General features: G+C 38.3%; 1 protein-coding gene across 7 annotated transcripts in view; it reads left to right on the top strand.

Moving 5' to 3' along the window:
* The window catches only part of NIPA2 (NIPA magnesium transporter 2), a 32,901-nt gene that overhangs the window by 8,338 nt on the left and 2,674 nt on the right, over nucleotides 1–21,889 (top strand). For 5 of the 7 annotated variants that reach the window (XM_008706328.2, XM_008706329.2, XM_008706326.2 and 2 more), the window contains 4 exons: nucleotides 3,170–3,401; nucleotides 4,858–4,914; nucleotides 16,754–16,844; nucleotides 18,017–18,177. In XM_008706328.2, coding sequence (XP_008704550.1) covers nucleotides 3,263–3,401; nucleotides 4,858–4,914; nucleotides 16,754–16,844; nucleotides 18,017–18,177 — 448 coding nt within the window. In that variant the 5' untranslated portion in view covers nucleotides 3,170–3,262. The remainder of the gene's footprint in view (nucleotides 1–3,169; nucleotides 3,402–4,857; nucleotides 4,915–16,753; nucleotides 16,845–18,016; nucleotides 18,178–21,889) is intronic. The other 2 variants (XM_040642647.1, XM_040642646.1) reach the window with 1 other exon arrangement.

The following is a 21,889-nucleotide window of genomic DNA, read 5'->3' as shown; positions in this document are numbered from 1 at the left end:
TGATTTTTCCCACTTCAGTTTTCCCTCCCTTCCCCTATGGTCCTCGTGCTATTGTTTATGTTCCACATATGAGTGAAACCATATGATAATTGTCTTTCTCTGTTTGACTTATTTCACTTAGTATTATCCCCTCCAGTTCCATCCATGTCAGTGCAAATGGTGGGTATTCATCCTTTCTGGTGGCTGAAAAATATTCCATTGTATGTATGGACCACATCTTCTTTATCCATTCATCTGTTGAAGGGCGTTTCCGCTCCTTCCACAATTTGGCTGTTGTGGATTGCTGCGATGAACACTGGGGTACACATGCCCCTTCTTTGCACTACATCTGTATATTTGGGGTAAATAAATACCTAGTAGTGCAATTGTTGGGTCATAGGGTAGCTCTATTTTTAACTTTTTGAGGAACCTCCATACTGTTTTCCGGAGTGGCTGTACCAGCTTGCATTCCCACCAGCAGCGTAAGAGGGTTCCTCTTTCTCCACATCCTCGCAAACATTTGTTGTTTCCTGTTTTGTTAATTTTTGCCATTCTAACTTGTGTAAGGTGGTATCTCATTGTGGTTTTGATTTGAATTTCCCTGATGGCTAGTGATGTTGAACATTTTTTTTCATGTGTCTGTTAGCTATTCGTATGTGTTTTTGGATAAGTGTTCATGTCTTCTGCCCATTTTTTGACTGGGTTATTTGTTTTTTGAGTGTTGAGTTTGAGAAGTTCTTTATAGATCTTGGATATCAGCCCTTTATCTGTAATGTCATTTGCAAATATCTTTTCCCATTCCATGGGTTGCCTCTTAGTTTTGTTGACTGTTTCCTTTGCTGTACAGAAGTTTTTTACCTTGGTGAAGTCCCAAAAGTTCATTTTTGCTTTTATTTCCCTTGCCTGTGGAGACGTGTCTTGAAAGAAGTTGCTGTGGCTGATGTCGAAGAGATTACTGCCTATGTTCTCCTCTAGGATTTTTATGGATTTCTGTCTCACATTGAGGTCTTTCATCCATTTGGAGTTTATCTTTGTGTATGCTGTAAGAGAATGGTCCAGTTTCATTCTTCTACATGTGGCTGCGCAATTTTCCCAGCACCATTTATTGAAGAGACTGTCTTTTTTCCATTGGATATTCTTTCCTACTTTGTTGGAGATTAGTTGACCATAGAGTTGAGGGTCCATTTCTGGAGTCTCTATTCTGTTCCATTGGTCTATGTGTCTGTTTTTGTGCCAATACCATGCTGTCTTGGTGATCACAACTTTGTATTATAGCTTGAAGCCAGGCAACGTGATGCGTCCAACTTTGTTTTTCTTTTTCAACATTCCCTTGGTGATTCGGGGGTCTTTTTTGGTCCCATACAAATTTTAGGATTATTTACTCCAGCTCCGTGAAAAATGTTGGTAGTATTTTGATAGGGATGGCATTGAAAGTGTTGATTGCACTGGGCAGCATGGAATGTTTTTCCATCTCTTCGTGTCTTCCTCCTCCATTTCTTTTATCAGTGTTCTTTAGTTTCTAGGGTATCCTTTACCTCTTTGGTTAGGTTTATTCCTAGGTATCTTACGGGTTTTGGTGCTATCGTTAATGGAATCGATTCCTTAATTTCTATTTCTTCAGTCTCAGTGTAGAGAAATGCAACTGATTTCTGTGCATTGATTTTGTATTTCCTCAATGTTGATGAATTGCTGTATGAGTTTTAGTAATTTGGGGATGGAGTCTTTTGGGTTTTCCACATAAAGTATCATGTCATCTGCGAAGAGGGAGAGTTTGACTTCTTCTTCCGCCAATTTGAAGCCTTTTATTTCTTTTTGTTGTCTGATTGCTGGGGCTAGGACTTCTAGTAATATGTTGAACAAAAGTGGGCATCCCTGTTGTGTTCCTGACCTTAAAGGAAAAGCTCTGAGCTTTTCCCCATTGATAATGATATTTTCTGTGGGCTATTCATAATGATTTTTATGATATTGAGGTATGTTTCCTCTGTCCCTACACTTTAAAGAGTTTTAATCAGGAAAGGATGCTGTATTTTGCCCAGTGCTTTTTCTGCATCAGTTGAGAGGATCATATGGTTCTTTTCTTTTGCTCTATCACGTTGATTGATTTGTGGTTGTTGAACCACCCTTGCATCCCAGGAATAAATCCCACCTGGTTGTGATGGATAACTTTTAATGTACTGTTGGATCCTATTGGCTGAGGTCTTGTTGAGTATTTGGGCATCCATGTTCATCAGGTCTGTGATTCTCCTTTTTGATGGGATCTTTGCCTGGTTTGGGGATCAAGGTAATGCTGGCTTCATAGAAGGAGTTTCTCTACATAAATTTCTAAGAAGAAAGTGTATGCATGAGAAAACGCCAAGTTTCTCTGTATAGATTATTCAAAAAGGACACATGAAATTGGTAAATGTGTTTATAAACTAGATTTGTGTATTTTCATGCCTGATATTCATTCTGTAGAGTTTTTTTTCTTAACAGCAAAGTTTTGTTACTAGATACTTATCAGCTAAGACTGGAAACATGAATTAAATATGAAACTAGAGTTCATAAAACCAATTTAAATTTTAAATTTAGTATTGGCATATAAAAGTAGTTTTATTTTTTCAGTTTTATTGCGTTATTCTTGATGTATAACATTGTATTAGCTTAAGGTATGCAACATAATGATTATATATATGTATGTGTATATATAAGTAAAATCATCACCACAATAAGCTCAGTTAACATCACACATTACAAATTTTTTTTCTTGTGATGAGAACTTTTAAGATCTCTCTTAGCCACTTCCAGATATATAATACGGTATTGTTAACTGTAGTCACTGTGCTGTGCATTACATTCCCAAACTTATTTATAACTATATCTTCTGGCCACCTTCACCCATTTCTGTCACCTCTCTACCCATGTCACCCATTTGTGTCACCCCTCTACCCCTGCCTCTGTTAGCCACCAGTCTGTTCTCTGATTCTGTGAGTTTGGTTTTTAAGTATGGCCTTATATCATGATCCCATCTTTTGCCGTAACTGTAAGAAATATAATTTTACATCAGTGGTAAATTATAAATAGTAAATATATTATCAATAGTAGTAATGAAAATATTCCTTTATGAGAACAGAAGTGGAGTAAAATTTTGAATTGCATATGGACTGTCATGATCATTCTGTTAAAAAATCTCATTTTGTTTTGCATTGTTTAGATTTGAAGATTGCATAATCCTGCCTCCAGCACCAGTGGTTTCTCTGTTTTGTGATCAATGTGACTCACAAGAACTTCTTTAGTAACAAACGAAATGATCCAGGGGCGTGGAAAATATGACTTTTACATTGGTCTGGGATTGGCTATGAGCTCCAGCATTTTCATTGGCGGGAGTTTCATTTTGAAAAAAAAAGGTCTTCTGCGACTTGCCAGGAAAGGCTCCATGAGAGCAGGTAGGCTGTGCCCTCTGTGACTGTGAAATGACATCAGTGTGTGCTTGTGTACTCAGGTTCTTTGATGGTACACAACTATGTCTTTATTCCTAGTTAGTATATTCAAAACTTTGAACTGTGCAAGCCTTATAAATGTTTATAGAGTATCAAACATCAGTTTCGTAATGAGAAAAGTTAAAAGTGAGACAGTGTCAAAATAAGCTCTTAACTCCTGCAATTATTATCAAAGTGGAAATAGGGACCAAGGTCCAATTAGCATCCAGCCTTATCTTTAAATTTTGATATGTCTGCAGTGAAGGAAATAAGGGGTTATGAATAGAATCATAATGTTACTGAAGACTAGGATTTTTTGTCTTAAGATAATAGAAGTTTTACTTTTACCTAAAGACATTTTTCCTGATGATCTCAATTGGCAGGAAGGAAAGAGAAGGCTTACTGGAGTTAAAAGAGTATTCTCTGAAGGGTGGTATAGGTTATTTCCCCAGAAACTGCTGACAAGTCATGAGACCTTGGGGGATACTCAATATGATTAAACCCCACTCTGACTTCATTTGGTGCATTCATGACAGCATTATGTTGTATTCTGGTCATGTTCCATCATTCAGCCTGTACTTTAGTTCTAGACCCCGTTCTGACCTCACAGGAAGACCTGCTTTGGCAGTAAAAAAAAAAAAAATCACCTTCTCCCTCTTTCCTGTGCCATCTTTATGGCCAGAGCTAATCAATTTTAAAATAGTATCCTTTGTTAGAGGTTAGTGGGCAGAGAAGAAAGTATTAGCATATGCTGCTTGAACAAGTATATTCCTCATTCTTGTCTTAAGGCACGTGGTCTCACTGTCCATGATAGATATGCTTGTCAAAGGGTTCATTTGCATTGGCTTTTTCTTTTGGACAGTGGCTTTAGTACCAATTGCTTCTTGATTTTATTAATTTTGGGGGGAGGAAGTCAAGTAGGAACATGAGCATGTTGGCAGCTCCAGATGGTGATGAATGCTCAATCTTTTTATGTATGGTCAATATGAAACTCCTTTCTCCACAGTTACTGCCTCATAAGTGGGACTAACCCACACCTATATGGCTTATCCACGTTCAGACTAATTTATATAAATGAAGCACCTCCTGCTGCTTCATTTTCTTTACTTTGTTTATTGAAGCTGAGTTCACGAAACAAAAGACTGAAGTATAGACCGAATATAAGGATTGATTTAATACCTTCACTCAACAGTATAGTATAAACCTAAAAATTCTAACATTATCATGGTCCTTATCCCCTTTTCTAAGATAATCATAAAAAGATTAGTTTAGAAATCCCCTTATACAGTAATGATGGAACCTTTATTCAAAGTAAAAATAATCAACAAATGAGATATTTTAAAATCTGTCATTGCTAATAGTTGTCATAAATTTATGAGTCTGATAATATTCCAAAAAAGTGAAATATTTTTTTCATTCACAGGTCAAGGTGGCCATGCATATCTTAAAGAATGGTTGTGGTGGGCTGGATTGCTATCAAGTATGTATAGAGAACATTTCAAGGAAATATTATAGATGTATATTAAATTCTTGCATATACTAATACAGCCTCATATTACTAGCACATTTTGTTATTTATTTATTTAATTTTTAAAAAGATTTATCTATTGGAGAGAAAGAGAGAGAGAGAGCAAGTGAGGGGGAGGGAAGGGCGGACAATCCTGAAGCAGACTCCCTGCTGAGCACGGAGCCTGATGCTAGGCTTGATCCCAGCACCCCAAAATCACAACCTGAGCCAAAGTCAAGACTCAGCTGCTTAGCCTACTGAGCCACCCAGGTGCCTCTAGCACTTTTTAAAACTTTAAATAAATCCTTGCTTTTTAAATGAACAGTACTCAAAATATGTAAAGTATAAGCCAGTTAAAGTCATTTAGCAGTTAGTTTATTTAATTTGAATGAGAAGACTTTCTTTTACCCGTCTAATTAAAATATGTCTGATAACACCCATGTGTTTTTTAAAATTCTCAGTTTAAGAAGATAACTTTAAAAGTAAAATATCCTCTTTTTAATTCCTCCCCCTTCATTGACTTTCATTCCAAATTGGAGAGAGCTACGGGGGCGCCTGGGTGGCTCAGTTGGTTAAGCGTCTGCCTTTGGCTTGGGTGGTGATCCCTGGGTCCTGGGATTCCACCCCTCCCCGCATTGGGGAGCCTGCTGCTCCCTCTCTGCTGCTCCCCCTGCTTGTGCCTTCTCTCTCAAATAGATATTTTTTTTAAAAAAAGGAAAGGAGGTATGCATTTGATTAGAGAATCTACGCTTATTTTGACGATTACCTTTAAAAAAGGTGCATAGAAAAATGATTCTTAAGACACCAAGTGTTCAGAGTATTGAGGATTTAATTATGTAAATGTTCTTTATAAGCTTAAGAGCCGTTGAAATACGGAAGAGACTGATCATTCAACAAGTATTTATTGATCATTTCTGGTGTGCCTGGTTTTATTCTAGGTTCTGGAGATAAAACTATTCAAACAAACAAAAACCCTTACCTGTGAGACTTAACATTGTAGATGGAAGCAAACAATACACTAGATAAATACATTCAAATGTGTGTGTTAGTGATAAATACTTATATTTGCTAGGAATGAAGTAGGGAAGGGATGTAACATGAAGGATAGATACGTTTACATTTTAGATGGGAGGCTAGGACAGTTTCCTTATATTTTAGAAGGGGGACCAGGGCAGATCTTACTCAGCATGTGATTAAAAGATGTAAAGTGAGAGCCGATATTTGGGGGAGGAACATCTTAAGCAAGAGGAAACGGTAAATGTGAAGAATATGAGGCAGATCCTGCCTAGCCTGTTGAAATGTGATAGCCAACCTGCAAGATAGCCCACAACGATTCTCACCCCCTGGTAGTCAGTCACACTTTTGTATAATCCCCTCTCACATTGAATTAATGGTGGCCTGATGTGATCACAGAATTAAAAGAAGTGGTGATGGGGCACCTGGGTGGCTCAGTCGCTTGAGCAGCTGCCTTCGGCTCTGCTCCTGATCCCAGGGTCCTGGGATTGAGCTCCACATTGGGCTCCCTGCTAGCGGGGGCCTGCTTCTCCCTCTGGCTGTTGCTCCCCCTGCGTGTGCTTGCCCCCCCCCACTCCCATGTCAAATAAATAAAATCTTTAAAAAAAAAAAAAAAAGAAGGGATGATGTATGGCTTCTAAGGCCAAGTCACCAAGGCATTGTAACTCCACCTTGATAGCTTGGATTGCTTACTCTGAGGGAAACCAGCTGTAGTGGTGTTAAGACATACAGGCAGCCTGAAGAAGGTCCCCTGGCTATAGCCAGTACAAACTTGTCAGTCATGTGACTAAGCCACCTTGGTTGTGTCCTTCAGCTCCAATCCAGCCTTCAGATGACTGTAGCCCCAACTTACATCTTTGACTGTAGACCTCTTAAAAAACCCTGAGTGAGAAGTCTTGACCAACAGAAACTATGAGAAGCCATGAAGTCTTGACCAACAGAAAATATGGCTTTTGTTTTAAGGTGCTAAATTTTGGAGTGCTTTATTTTAAATATAGCACTGGATTAAAGCCTGAAGGTGACATTAAAGAGGCAAGAATAGTAAGGGAGTGAATGTGGGGGAAGTAGGTGGGGGTAAGTTGGGAGAAGTAATGAGGGCCTAGACCATGTCCAGGTCACAGAAAGAACTTTATGTGTGGGAAGTCATTGGAGACTTTTGAATAAAGGGATGACATTTGATTTAGGTTTTAATAAGATCTCTTAGGCTGCTTTGTTGAGGCATAGACCACATAGGACCAGAAGTAGAAAAACCAGGTGAGAGGCTGTTAGAGTAATCAGATAAGAGGTGGTGATGGCATGGACTCAGGGTCCATGTGTATAAAGTATAAAGTGAGTGTGTAAAGAAGTGGTAGACTTCTGGATGTGTTTTGAAGGTAGAACTGATAAGATTTGCTGAAAACAAGTTAAAAGGCTGGATAGAATATAAAAACCACCTCTTAAAAGCATGAACAAGCGAACACGTAATGAATTACCTAGCCAAGATCAGGGAGGGGTGTAGTGCTCAGAAGGATAAGCTGGAGACACTTCTGCCCTAGAGGTAATTGCAGACTTCAGAGCAGGCAGTTGAGAGGTAGAGTGAACTTTTGAACTGGGCTAAGGATCAGATTCAGGTGCTGCTAAGAATGGGAACCAGTACGAGATTATTGTATTGGAATTATAAAAACAAATAACAAAAACTAACTTCATGTCTTTTACAAGATGCACATAGGAAACAAGGATATAGAATGGCTGGAAGAGAAAGATGGAAAAGCATACCTGAAGAAAGTTGAGATTGCTGAGTATACTCGAAAATATACTTCAAAGCAAAAACCATTACTGGAGATAGAGGATTATTTCATAAAGATAAATGGTTCAACTCATCAGGAAGCTTTAACAATTCTAACTTTATTTAATAATATGGCCTTGAAATAGTCAAAGCAGCAGTTGACAGAGCAACAGGAGAAATAGACAAATCCAGAATCATATGGTGAAATATTAATATAACACTCTCACTATAGGGGAAGGAAAGTAAAATTGTTATGGCTATAGAACATTTGAAGAACAAATTTAGCCAACTTCACTTGTTGGACTTATGTCACTGATCTACATTGTTTTCAAAGGCATATGGAATATTAATATAATGGACTGTTCACTAGGCCATAAAGCCAGTCTTAAATTATTTAAAAGATTTAATGAAGTATTTTCATGGATTCATTATAATTACACTAGAGATCAGTAGCAAAAAGATTACATAAAAATCCCCATGTTGAAGATGTAGAAATACACTTAATGTCCATGGTTCAAAGAAAGTCAGAATGAAAACTAGAAAATATTTTAAAAATATGTTTAAGTTAGAAAATAATATGTTGGTGTCGAATACAAAGTATCATAACTTGTGAACATAATACTGAAGTAATTAAAGTTTACATTTTTTTTTAAGGATTTATTTATTTTAGAGAGAAAACTTGAGTGGGAGGGGCAGGGGAAGAGGGAGCAGAGAGCTTGATGTGGGGCTTGATCTCATGACCCTGAGATCAGGACCTGAGCTGAAACCAAGAGTCGGAAGCTTGATGTGGGGCTTGATCTCATGACCCTGAGATCAGGACCTGAGCTGAAACCAAGAGTCGGATGCCTAACCAAGTATGCCACCCACGTGCCTGTGAAGTTCACAGTTTTAGATAAATATAATTCAAAACAAGGAAGGTGGGGCATCTAGTTCAAGAAAAAAGAAAAAGAATGGCAAAATAAACACAAAAATGTAGAAGGAAGTAAAAAGAAGAGCTATAATTAAGTAGAAAACAAAAAGTATTAAAACCGACATTTGAGGGGTGCCTAGGTGGCTCAGTCTGTTAAACGTCTGCTTTCAGTTTCAATCATGATCCCAGGGTCCTGGGATCGAGCCCCGCATTGGGCTCCCTGCTCAGCGGAGACTCTGCTTCTCCCTCTGCCTGCCACTCTGCTTGTGCTCTCTGTCTCTCAAATAAATAAAACAAAACAAAACAAAAAAACATTTGAGGGGCGCCTTGGCGGCTCAGTCAGTTAAGCATCTGCCTTTGGCGCAGGCCAAAGGTACTCGATTCCAGGACCCCAGGATCATGCTCCGTCATGATCAAGTCCCACTCAGCAGGGAGTCTGCTTCTTCCTCTCCCTCTGCTCCTCCTCCCCTCTCATGCTTTCTCTATCTATCTCAAGTAAATTAAAAGAAAAAATGACACTACCTTAAAAATTCAAGACACATTTTAAAAAAATAAATAAAATTTGTATGGTAATACAGAAGTCCAAGTATAGCAAAGATACTCCTTTTTTAATTTTTAAATTTAAATTTAGATAGTTAACATGCAGTGCAATACTGGTTTCAGGAGTAGAATTCAGTGATTCATCACTTACATACAACACCCATCCCCCATCTAGCCCGCCTCCGCCCACGTCCCTCAGTCAACCCTCAGTTTGTTCTCTATCATTAAGAGTCTCTGTGGCTTGTTTCCTGCTCTCCTTTTTTTCATTTCTGCCTTCCCCTATGCTTATCTGTTTTCTTTCTTAAATTCCTCATATGAGTGAGATCATAGGGTATTTGTCTTTCTCTGATTTATTTCACTTAGCATAATACACTCTAGCTCCATCCATGTCATTGCAAATGGCAAGATTTCATTCTTTTTGATGGCTGAGTAATATTCCATTGTACATGCATACCACATCTTCTTTATCCACCCATCAGTTGATGGACATTTGGGCTCTCTCCATAGATTGGCTATTGTTGATAATGCTGCTATAAACAAGGGGGTGTATGTACCCCTTCAAATCTGTATTTTGTATCCTTTGGGTAGATACCTAGGAGTGCAACTTGCTAGATTGTAGGGTGGTTCTCTTTTTAACTTTTTGAGGAACCTCCAAACTGTTCTCCAGAGTGGCTGTACCAGTTTTCTTTCCCACCAACAGTGCAAGAGGGTTCCCCTTTCTCCACATCCTCACCAGCACCTCTTGTTTCTTGTCTTGTTAATTTTAGCCATTCTGACAGGTGTGAAGTGGTATCTTATCTGGTTTTGATTCGTATTTCCCTGATGATTAGTAATGTTGAGTATCTTTTCATATGTCTCTTAGCCATCTGGATGTCATCTTTGGAAAAGTGTCTGCTCATGTCTTCTGCCCATTTGTTAACTAGATTACTTGTTTTTTGGGTGTTGAGTTTGATAAGTTCCTTATGGATTTTGGATACTAACCCTTTATCAGTATGTCATTTGCAAAATATCTTTTACCATTATGTGGGCTGCCTTTTGTTTTCTTTGCTGTGCAGAAGCTCTTTATCTTGATGAAGTCCTAAAACCTCATTTTTGCTATTGTTTGCCAAAGCAAAGATATTAAGAGATGAAAGTATTTGCTCTACTGGGTATCGAGCTTTATTATGAAGCTACACGAATTAAGTCAGTATGGTACTGTGCCAGAATACATAAACCAACACAATACAGTGGAGATCCCTGAAACACCCACAGATAGTATAGTTATTATGAAGGTGGTATTGAAATAGGGAAATGTGCTTTTCAGTAAGTATTGTTGTAACAGTCCATATGGAAAAATTAAAATTTGATTTCTACTGCAGTCCATAAATAAAGACCAACTTAAGGTGGTTCATAAGCTTAAATGTGAAAGGTGGAACACTAAACAATTTAGAGAACAAAGAATTTCAAGAGAGATCTCTCATACAAGAAATGGGTAAGATAGGGGATTAAGTGTACACTTAAGCACTGAATAATGTATAGAATTGTCAAATCACTATATCGTACACCTGAAACTAACATAACACTGTATGTTAACTATACTGGAATTAAAATAAAAAATTAAAAAGGATTTGTCATACAATTTGTAAGAAGCACCAACCACAAAGGAAAATATTTTAAAATTTGACATTACAATTAAGAACTTTTGGTCAAGAGTATAAAAGAATAAAAAGGTAAATTACAGAATACTAAAAAATGACTAATTTTTTAATTTAATTTTTTATGACTTTTTCTAATAATTTTTTATTATGTTAGTCACCATACAGTACATCCCTAGTTTTTTATGTAAATTTCCATGATTCATTACTTGCGTATAACACCCAGAGCACCATGCAATACGTGCCCTCCTTAATACCCATCACCAGCCTATCCCATTCCCTCACCCCCCTTCCTCTCTGAAGCCCTCAGTTAGTTTCCCAGAGTCCATAGTCTCTCATGGTTTATTCCCCATTCTGTTTACCCCCCCTTTCTTCTTCCCTTTCTTCTCCTACCGATCTTCCTACTTCTATGTTCCATAAATGAGTGAAACCATATGATAATTGTCTTTCTCTGCTTGACTTATTTCACTTAGCATGATCTCCTCCAGTCCCATCCATGTTGAAGCAAATGTTGAGAAATTGTTCTTTTTGATGGCTGAGTAATATTCCAGTGTATATATGGACCACATCTTCTTAATCCAGTCATCTGTTGAAGGGCATCTCGGCTCCTTCCACGATTTAGCTATTGTGGACAATGCTGCTATGGACATTGGGGTGCATCTGGCCCTTCTCTTCACTACATCTGTATGTTTGGGGTAAATACCCAGTAGTGCAATGGCTGGATCATAGGGTAGCTCAATTTTTAACTTTGTAAGGGACCTCCACACTGTTTTCCAAAGTGGCTTTACCAACTTGCATTCCCACCAACAATGTAAGAAGGATCCCCTTTCTCCACGTCCTCTCCAACATTTGTTGTTTCCGGCCTTGTCCGTTTTTGCCATTCTAACTGGCGTAAGGTGGTATCTCAGTGTGGTTTTGATTTGAATTTCCCTGATGCCTAATAATTTTGAACATTTTTTCATGGGTCTGTTAGCCATTTGTATGTCTTCATTGGAAAAGTGTCTGTTCATATCGTCTGCCCATTTTTTGCTTTGATTATTTGTTTCACGTGTGTTGAGTTTGAGAAGCCCTTTGTAGATCCTGGTACTATTCTTTTATCTGTAGTGTCATTTGCAATCATCTTCTCCCATTCCTTGGGCTGCCTCTTAGTTTTTTGGACTGTTTCCTTGGCTGTGCAGAAGCTTTTTATCTTGATGAAGTCCCACAAATTCATTTTTTCTTTTGTTTCTCTTGCCTTTGGAGATGTGTCATGAAAAAGGTTGCTGTGGCTGATGTCATAGAGGTTGCTGCCTATGTTCTTCTCTAGGATTTTGATGGATTCCTGTATCACATCGAGGTCTTTCATCCCTTTGGAGTTTATCTTTGTGTATGGTGTGAGAGAGTGGTCAAGTTTCATTCTTTTGCATGTAGCTGTCCAATTTTCCCAGCACCATTGATTGAAGAGACTGTCTTTTTTCCACTGGATGTTTTTTCTTGCTTTGTCAAGGATTAGTTGCCCAAAGAGCTGAGGGTCCATTTCTGAGAGTCTATTCTGTTCCATTGGTCTATGTGTCTGTTTTTGTGCCAAGACCATGCTGTCTTTGTGATGACAGCTTTGTAGTATAGCTTGAAATCTGGCAACGTGATGCCCCCAGCTTTATTTTTCCTTTCCAGCAATTCCTTGACGTTGTGGGGCCTTTTCTGGTTCCACACAAATTTAAGGGCTATTTGTTCAGCTCTTTGAAAAATGTCATTGGTGGTTTGATCGGGATGGCATTGAAAGTGTAGATTGCTGTGGGTAGCATAGACATTTTAACTATGTTTATTCTTCCAATCCATGAACATGGAATGTTTTTCCATCTTTTTGTGTCTTCTTCAATGTCTTTCAAGAGTGATTTATAGTTTCTAGAGTATAGATCCTTTATCTCTCTGGTCAAGTTGATTCTGAGATATCATACGATTTTTGGTGGTATGGTAAATGGAATAGATTCCCTAATTTCTCTTTCTTCAGACTCATTGTTCGTGTATAGAAATGCAACTGATTTCTGAGCATTGATTTTGTGTCCTGCCACATTACTGAATTGCTCTATAACTTCTAGTAGTTTGAGGGTGGAGTCTTTTAGGTTTTCTATAAAGAGTATCATGTCATCTGCGAAGAGAGACAGTTTGACTTCTTTGCTGATTTGAATACCTTTTATCCCTTTTTGTTCTCTGATTGCTGTTGCAAGGACTTCTAGTACTATGTTGAATAATAGTGGCAAGAGTGGGCATCCTCGTCATGTTCCTGATCTTAAGGGAAAGGTTCACAACTTTTCCCCATTGAGAATGATTTTTGCTGTAGGCTTTTCATAGATGGTTTTTATGAAATTGAGAAATGTACCCTCTGTCCCTACACTCTGAAGTGTTTCAATCCTTTCCTGCAAGGATGCTGTATTTTGCCACATGCTTTTTGTGCATCAATTGAGAGGATCATATGGTTCTTCACTCTTTTCTTGTTGATGTGATCTATCACACTGATCAATTTGCAAATGTTGAACCACCCTTCCATCCCAGGGATGAATCCCACTTGGTCATGATGGATGATCCTTTTAATGTGCTGTTGGATCCTATTAGCTAGGATCTTGTTGAGAATTTTGGCGTCCATATTCATCAGGGATATCAGTCTGTAATTCTCCTTTTTGATGGGGTCTTTGCCTGGGTTGGGGATCAAGGTCATACTGGCCTCATAGAATGAGTTTGGTAGTTTTCCTTTCTGCTTCTTTTTTTTTTTTTTTTTTTAATGATTTTTTATTATATTATGTTAGTCACCATACAGTACATCCCCGGTTTCCGATGTAAGGCTCAATGATTCATTAGTTCTGTATAACACCCAGTGCACCATGCAATACGTGCCCTCCTTACTACCCATCCCCAGCTTATCCCATTCCCCCACCCTCCTCCCCTCTGAAGTCCTCAGTTTGTTTCTCATAGTCCATAGTCTCTCATGTTTCATTCCCCCTTCTGATTACCCCCCCTTTCTTTATCCCTTTCTTCCCCTACTGATCATTCTAGTTCTTATGTTCCATAGATGAGAGAAATCATATGATAGTTGTCTTTCTCTGCTTGACTTATTTCACTTAGCATTATCTCCTCCAGTGCTGTCCATGTTGTAGCAAATGTTGAGAACTCGTTCTTTCTGATAGCTGAGTAATATTCCATTGTATATATGGACCACAACTTCTTAATCCAGTCATCTGTTGAAGGGCATCTCGGCTCCTTCCACGATTTAGCTATTGTGGACATTGCTGCTATGAACATTGGGGTGCATATGGCCCTTCTCTTCACTACGTCTGTATCTTTGGGGTAAATACCCAGTAGTGCAATGGCTGGATCATAGGGGAGCTCAATTTTTAACTTTTTAAGGGACCTCCACACTGTTTTCCAGAGTGGCTGTACCAACTTGCATTCCCACCAACAATGTAGGAGGGATCCCCTTTCTCCACATCCTCTCCAACAATTGTTGTTTCTTGCCTTGTCTATTTTTGCCATTCTAACTGGCGTAAGGTGGTATCTCAGTGTGGTTTTGATTTGAATTTCCTTGATGGCTAATGATTTTGAACATTTTTTCATGTGTCTGTTAGCCATTTGTATGTCTTCATTGGAAAAGTGTCTGTTCATATCTTCTGCCCATTTTTTGATTTGTTTATTTGTTTCTCGTGTATTGAGTTTGAGAAGTTCTTTGTAGATCTTGGATACCAGTCCTTTATCTGTAGTATCATTTGCAAATATATTCTCCCATTCCGTGGGCTGCCTCTTAGTTTTTCTGACTGTTTCCTTGGCTGTGCAGAAACTTTTAATCTTGATGAAGTCCCATAAATTCATTTTATCTTTTGTTTCTCTTGCCTTTGGGGATGTGTCATGAAAAAGGTTGCTTTGGCCAATGTCGTAGAGGTTGTTGCCTATGTTCTCCTCTAGGATTTTGATGGATTCCTGTCTCACATCGAGGTCTTTCATCCATTTGGAGTTTATTTTTGTGTATGGTGTGAGATAGTGGTCAAGTTTCATTCTCTTGCATGTAGCTGTCCAATTTTCCCAGCACCATTTATTGAAGAGACTGTCTTTTTCCCACCGGATGTTTTTTCCTGCTTTGTCAAAGATTAGTTGCCCAAAGAGCCGAGGGTCCATTTCTGGGCTCTCTATTCTGTTCCATTGGTCTATGTGTCTGTTTTTGTGCCAGTACCATGCTGTCTTTGTGATCATGGACTCTTGGTTTTTGGAAGGTTTTGATCACTGTGGCAATCTCTTCATAATTAATCAGTCTTTTTAAAAAATCAATTTCTTCCTGTTTCAGTCTTGGTAGTTATAGGTTTCCAGGAAGGCATCCATTTCTTCCAGGTTGTTTAATTTATTGGCATAAAGCTGTTGATAAAAGTTTCTAGTGATCCTTCCTATTTCATTGGTGTTGGTTGTGACCTCTCCCCTTTCATTCATAATTTTATTAATTTGGGTCCTTTTTCTATTCGTTTGAGTGAGTCTGGCCAGTGGCTTATCAGTCTTATTTATTCTTTCAATGAACCAGCTTCTAGTTCTGTTGATCTGCTCTACTGTGCTCCTGGTTTCTAATTCATTGATCTCTGCTCTAATCTTGATCAACTGCTTTCTCGTGCCTGGGTTAGGCCTGTTCTTCTGTTCCAGCTCCAGCTTCTTGAAGTGAGAATATAAAAACTGCATTTTAGATTTTTCTATTCTTTTGAGTGAGGTTTGGATGGCTATGTATTTCCCCATTAGGACTGCCTTTGCAGTATCCCATAGGTTTTGGACCGTTGTGTTTTCATTCTCGTTGGTGTCCATAAATTGTTTAAATTGATTTTTAATTTCCTGGTTTACCCAATCATTCTTAAGCAGGATGGTTCTTAGTTTCCAAGTGTTTGAGTTTCTTCCAAAAAAAATGACTAATGTTTTTAACCACAGAAGGTTCATGTCCAAAATCCTGCCTTCACCACATTCATTCCTTTCTACACTGCATGGTTAACCACTTGCCATGTATTTTGCCTATTTTCCGTCACTTAAATGTAAATTTTTAGGAGAACAGTATTTTTTTTTTAATTTTAATTTTTTAATGATTTTTACTTATTGAGAGAGCATGAGAGAGAGAGTGAGCACAAGCAGATAGGAGGGCCAGAGGGAGAGGGACAAGCAGACTCCCTGCTGAGCTGGCCTAAGGCAGTTGCTTAACCAGCTGAGTCACCTGGGTGCTCAGGAGAACAGTATTTTTCTTTTGCTGTCGGCTGTATTTCCTGATCCTAGAACAGCGTCTGGCACATTGTAAGTACCTACGGGTGTCTTTTGAAAAAACTAGTGAAAAAGACTTAGGAGAAGTGTTTTCACACAGTTTTAGCTGCTTTTAATTGATTTGTATTTGTTGTGATAGGACGTAAGTATATTAAAAGTTTTTTAAAAATCTATATGTAAGCATAAATTGGATCTCTTCAATTAAAATTAAAGTTTGGATTCTATTCTAATGTTGATAATTTACAGGAGAACCCTTATGCATAGATGGGAGAAAATAAATTACTAAATACATTGAAGTAGCATATAAAAAAAAATATATATATATACATTGGACCCTTCAACAATATGGGAATTAGGGGCATTGACCCCCTGTGCAGTTGAAAATCTGCATATAACTCTTGACTCCCCAAAAACTTTACCATTAGTGTAGTATTGACCGGAATCCTTAACCAGTAACTTAGTTGATTAACACATACTTTGTATGTTATATGTATTATATACTGTATTCTAAACAATAAACTAGAGAAAAGAAAATCATACAAAATACATTTACGGTGCTGTTAAAAATCCACACCAGTGGATGCTTAAAGTTTAAACTCTTGTTAAGTTCAAGGGTCAACTGTATATGAAAATAAAATGCAGGCATTTCCATTTTGAATGATTTGCTCTGAGAGTTTTCTTTTGTTGTCTGTCTCCAAGTGGGAGCAGGTGAGGTGGCCAACTTTGCTGCATATGCCTTTGCACCAGCCACCCTAGTGACTCCATTAGGAGCTCTCAGCGTCCTAGTAAGGTAAGGATGCTATGCTTCGTGTGTAGGAACAGTAGTCAGTATATTAGTCCATAAAGCATTCAGTGCCATCTAGGTACGCATGCTCAGCGTAATTTACATTTAAACAATCTTGAAAACTTTTTTTTTTTAAGCTGCGTAGTAATTTGCTTTTAAAGGGTTATCTTTGGTGCACAGGCATGCTGTCAATTTGTAGGAGTAAATGCTTATATGCTTTGTCTTGCTTGTATTCAGAGCAGCAGTAGTTGTACTTTTATTACAATTTTTTAAAATCTCCAGTTGGTCTTGTCATAACACTGAACATTTGAGACATGTACACTTTGGTAGATGGTGGTTGGTGATAAATCAGTTTCTATACCTACAGAAAAACAATGATTGGTGCAAGTTTATGTGCCTCTACAGACTGCTCTGGGGTACTCCTTTGGAAGGAGCAGTCCAAGACTTGTCCTTTTTCTGATGTTTTAATGATAAGCCCAGACAGCTAAACCCATATTGAAGTTTGGATTTTGGTTACTATTTTCAAAGTTGATTGATTGATTGATAGGTTTTTTAAATCTTTGTTTTCCCCCAAGATAGTGTTCTGTGTGTATAAATCAATATTATATGTAAGTTACATAATTTTTCAAGATACTGTATAATCTGTAGTATATGAAGATGTATTGTGGTACATGCCTTTCACCCTTAATTTTCTCTATGTTATGTTGTATTTATAGGTTTACATTATATATTTTTTAGGTTTGGTTAAAACTGGGTATAAAGTATTAAAACTTGATAATTTAATAGGCAAATTATATAGAATTACATGAACACATAGGAAGGATGCATCAACCAGTATGGATAAATTAAAATTGAGCAAATTTTAAGCATTGGTTTTCTTAATTAGGTTATAAATTTGTACTGCAGCTCCATTTAGTGTAAATTTCATAATGATTTTCTACAGTAGAAATATGGTAACTATACTAGTTTAATGTATGAAGAAACCATTGTTTTGCCGGAAACTTTCATTTTATGAATGAATGTGCCTTTTCTTTACCTAGTCTGAAAGCCAAAGAATCTTTGCAAGTTCACAGTGTCTTAGTGTTTTAATAATTTAAATTCTGTGTTGTGTTGATATTTAAAAATGAGAAAAGTGGTTGATTATTTTAATATTCTCCACCCCCCATTCCCCATTTTAGTGCCATTCTTTCTTCATACTTTCTAAATGAAAGACTTAATCTTCATGGGAAAATTGGATGTTTGCTAAGTATTCTAGGATCTACAAGTATGATCATTCATGCTCCAAAAGAAGAGGAGATTGAGACTTTAAATGAAATGTCTCACAAGCTGGGAGATCCAGGTAAGAAACAAAAACTTTATCAGTCTTACTTTTTACTTTTCAATTTAGTTTTTATTTTAACCAGAATTTTATGTGCATGTAAAGAGGCAAATTGTTCTACATAGCTTATGAAAAATAATTGTCATTTTCGCTTCCACCAGCCCTAAACGCCTTGTTTATTTTGTTCTTTAACTCTTTGTCTCTAAATAAATGCTTATACTGCTGCTACTCTCTTTGGCTTTAGGCATCATCTGTTACATCCAGTATCTACTGTATCTACCTGGTTTTGTTTAAATGACGTATTTACCTTACAATCACTATATAACTTTTTTTCCCAGCTGAGCCATATGATACAACTACTTTTCCTTCCTTGTTTATGTTTTTTCTTAACTGATAATGATCTTTGATCACTTTTCTCTGACTTTATCAATCCATCCTGAAACTCTTCTCCAGTGGTCTTATTTCTGCCCTCAGTAATTTCAAACACATTAGGTATTCTGCAATTTCATATCTTCTGGAAATTTCTCCCAGAGTCTTATTTGGCCTTAGTCCAGACTGGTGTCTTGAACCGCCAGCACATTTGTCATTGTGGACTTTACGTCATCAGCATCCTGAAGGATCCCCTTCACTTTCTCTTTTTTTCTTGGCTCTGAATCCTAGGTTTGCTCCCTCATTTTGGTTGGGGCCACTATTGTAGGAGACAGGAAAGGCAAGGAAGAGTTGAGACTTTTTAAGACCTTGTATATATAAAAATGTCTTTAATCTATGTAACCTCATTGTCTTCTCACTTCCAGTGTTGCTAAGAAATCAAACACAATTGATTCTTTATCTTTTATATGTGACCCATATTTTGTCTTTAGCAACCTTTAGGATGTCCTCTTCGGAGCTGAAATTTTCCACTGAGGTACCTAGATGTGGGCTACTTTTTATCCACTGTGCTAGGTACTTGATGGATTTTTTAAAAATTTGTAAATGTGTATTCTATTTTAGGAAATCAGATTCATTCTTTGATATTCTTTGTTTTCTTTTTGTGAAACTTGTCTTACTCTTCTGTTGATTGGACCTCCTGAAATATACAATGACTTTTCTTATATATATTTTTCTCCCCTGTTTTTACCACTTTTTCCTTTTAGCTCTGTCTTTTGGGAGATTTCCTCAGTTTTGTGTTCCCAGCCCTACTTTTGAGTTTTTATTTCTGCTGTTACATTTTTAATTTTCAGGAGCTTGCTTTTGCTCTTTGGTTGTGTGTGTGTGTCCAAAAAAAATAAATAAATAACATGAAATTCACCTTCAACATTTTGCGTATGGACAGTACACAATTGTCAACCATATGTGTTGTGTTGTGTAGCAAGTCCCCAGAGAGTCCTGTTTATTTAAAAGTTTTTCTGCAGGGGCGCCTGGGTGGCTCAGTCATTAAGCGTCTGCCTTCGGCTCTGGGCATTATCCCAGAGTCCTGGGATCGAGCCCCACATCAGGCTCCTCCGCTGGGAGCTTGCTTCTTCCTCTCCCACTCCCCCTGCTTGTGTTCCCTCTCTCGCTGGCTGTCTCTATCTCTGTCGAATAAATAAATAAAATCTTTAAAAATAAAATAAAAGTCTTTCTGCAAACTTCAATATCAGGATTATTTTTGGGCTCTGTTTTTTCTTTTGTTTTCAGTCATTTAGTTTTGTCTTTAGGCAGTTTCACATAAATGCTGGACATAGAATATTAAAAAGTGTAAAGACTATGAGTGATGTTTTATTCTTTCAGAAAGAACCTAAATTTCTTCTGTTGGGCAGATATAAGTACAGTAGATCACCTTTAACTTGAAGTGTTTCTTCACGCTTTGTTGAGACTGGTTTCTTTCCATTTTGCCCATATTCTTAATCGTAGCCCTTCTTTCTCTCAACTGTGAAAGCCTGGGATGTTTACTTGGACCCACCATCTGGGTGAACTTTGCATGGCAGTGTCTCTGTCAGCATTCCAAGACGCGGGTGTCTTCACTCAGCTCTCTGGCATTTTCACCAGGCTGTCTACATGGTTTCTCAGACCTAGGCGTGTACAGCTTCTGTGCACACAAGTGCCTTAAGGGGAGTTGCACACAGAAACTTGGGCTCAACTTCTCTAGAGTTCCTTCCTTCTGGAATCTTTTTTTTTTTTTTTAAAGATTTTATTTATTTATGTGACAGAGAGACAGCCAGCAAGAGAGGGAACACAGCAGGGGAGTGGGAGAGGAAGAAGCAGGCTCCCAGCCGAGGAGCCCGATGTGGGACTCGATCCCGGAAAGCCGGGATCACGCCCTGAGCCAAAGGCAGACGCTTAACGACTGCGCTACCCAGGCGCCCCCTTCCTTCTGGAATCTTAGCCCCTTGTGTCCCAGCTGCTTAGGCAGCCCAAAATTCCAAGTTTTTATTTTTACCTAGTCCACTGAAACTTCCACAAGCTCCAGGTCACCACTTTCTGCTGGTGTTTATGCCCCTCTTTATTCCCTGCTTTAGAATTGACAGTCATCACAAGGGAGAAAGCAGAGGTGAGTATTGACCTTGTCTTTTTCTCCAGATTTTCACCTTTCAAGTTCCAGATGTTTTGATTGCTCTGGTATTTCATCATTCTCTCTGAAGATTTATTAATAGTAATTATTATTTTTGTTGGATGGTGATTTATCTGTTCCGAAGTTTTCCTCTGTCTACACTGAGCAAACAAAGGCTTCGTGTTTTTCTGTTTGTTTTGGTGCCTCTCCTGGTGATCCTTGGCTGCCTTCAGAAATCAGGCTTGTCAGATCCCCAGCAAAGTCTCCTGCCTGAGTCCTAGGAGTTGAGTGGGAAAGGAGGAGTTAATGTCATAGACCTAGACCTTACCCAACTCTCTGTTTTATTGTGGCACCTACACATAACTGGCCAAAGTACTCCAGTTTGCTGTGGCAAGAATTGCAGTCACTCAGATGTTCAGAACTGAGCAGGGTTCCTGGGGTCTTAATGCTTCTTTAATAGACTTTCAGCCAGGTCTCCTGTTTTTGTCTCTCCTTTACCCCACTTCCAGAGGTACATTGCATCTTTGGAGTGTTCTGTGCTGCAAACGGAATTACTTTCCCATCTTTCATCATTGTTGATGTGGGATTCAGCTTTCTTGGATGTGTTATAGCAGTTGTGAGTTTATCTTCTGCTTTCTGGCTTCCATAATATTGTTGCTATCATCTCCTTTACCCGTTCCTGTTTTTTTTTTTTTTTTTAAAGATTTTATTTATTTATTCAACAGAGATAGAGACAGCCAGCGAGAGAGGGAACACAAGCAGGGGGAGTGGGAGATGAAGAAGCAGGCTCATAGCAGAGGAGCCTGATGTGGGGCTCGATCCCATAATGCCGGGATCACGCCCTGAGCCGAAGGCAGACGCTCAACCGCTGTGTCACCCAGGCGCCCCAACCCGTTCCTGTTTTTGTATGTTCGCTTCCTTAAAAGTCCTGTTACTGTTTATTTTATCGGCAGAGTTTAAGGAGGGAACAGAATAAATTCGTGTGACTTCTGTGGCTCAGTTTCCTCATCTTAAAATGCAGATGATGGTGTCTATATTATAGGGTGGATGTGAGGATTAAATGAGTTAGTCAGTGCAAATTGCTGAGAAAAGTACCTGGGCTATGGTGCTACACAGTTGTTAGCTAGTACCATGCTGGGTTCAGTTCTCCATATTCAACCAGAACCCTGACAGTATTTTTGATTCTCTTATTGATTTTGCTATATTTACCGCAGTGGTTGTCTC

Source organism: Ursus maritimus, unplaced genomic scaffold (genome assembly GCF_017311325.1).
Source record: "Ursus maritimus isolate PB19 unplaced genomic scaffold, ASM1731132v1 scaffold_27, whole genome shotgun sequence".
Taxonomy (NCBI): Eukaryota; Metazoa; Chordata; class Mammalia; order Carnivora; family Ursidae; genus Ursus; species Ursus maritimus.
This window is presented reverse-complemented; position numbering and strand designations above follow the sequence as displayed.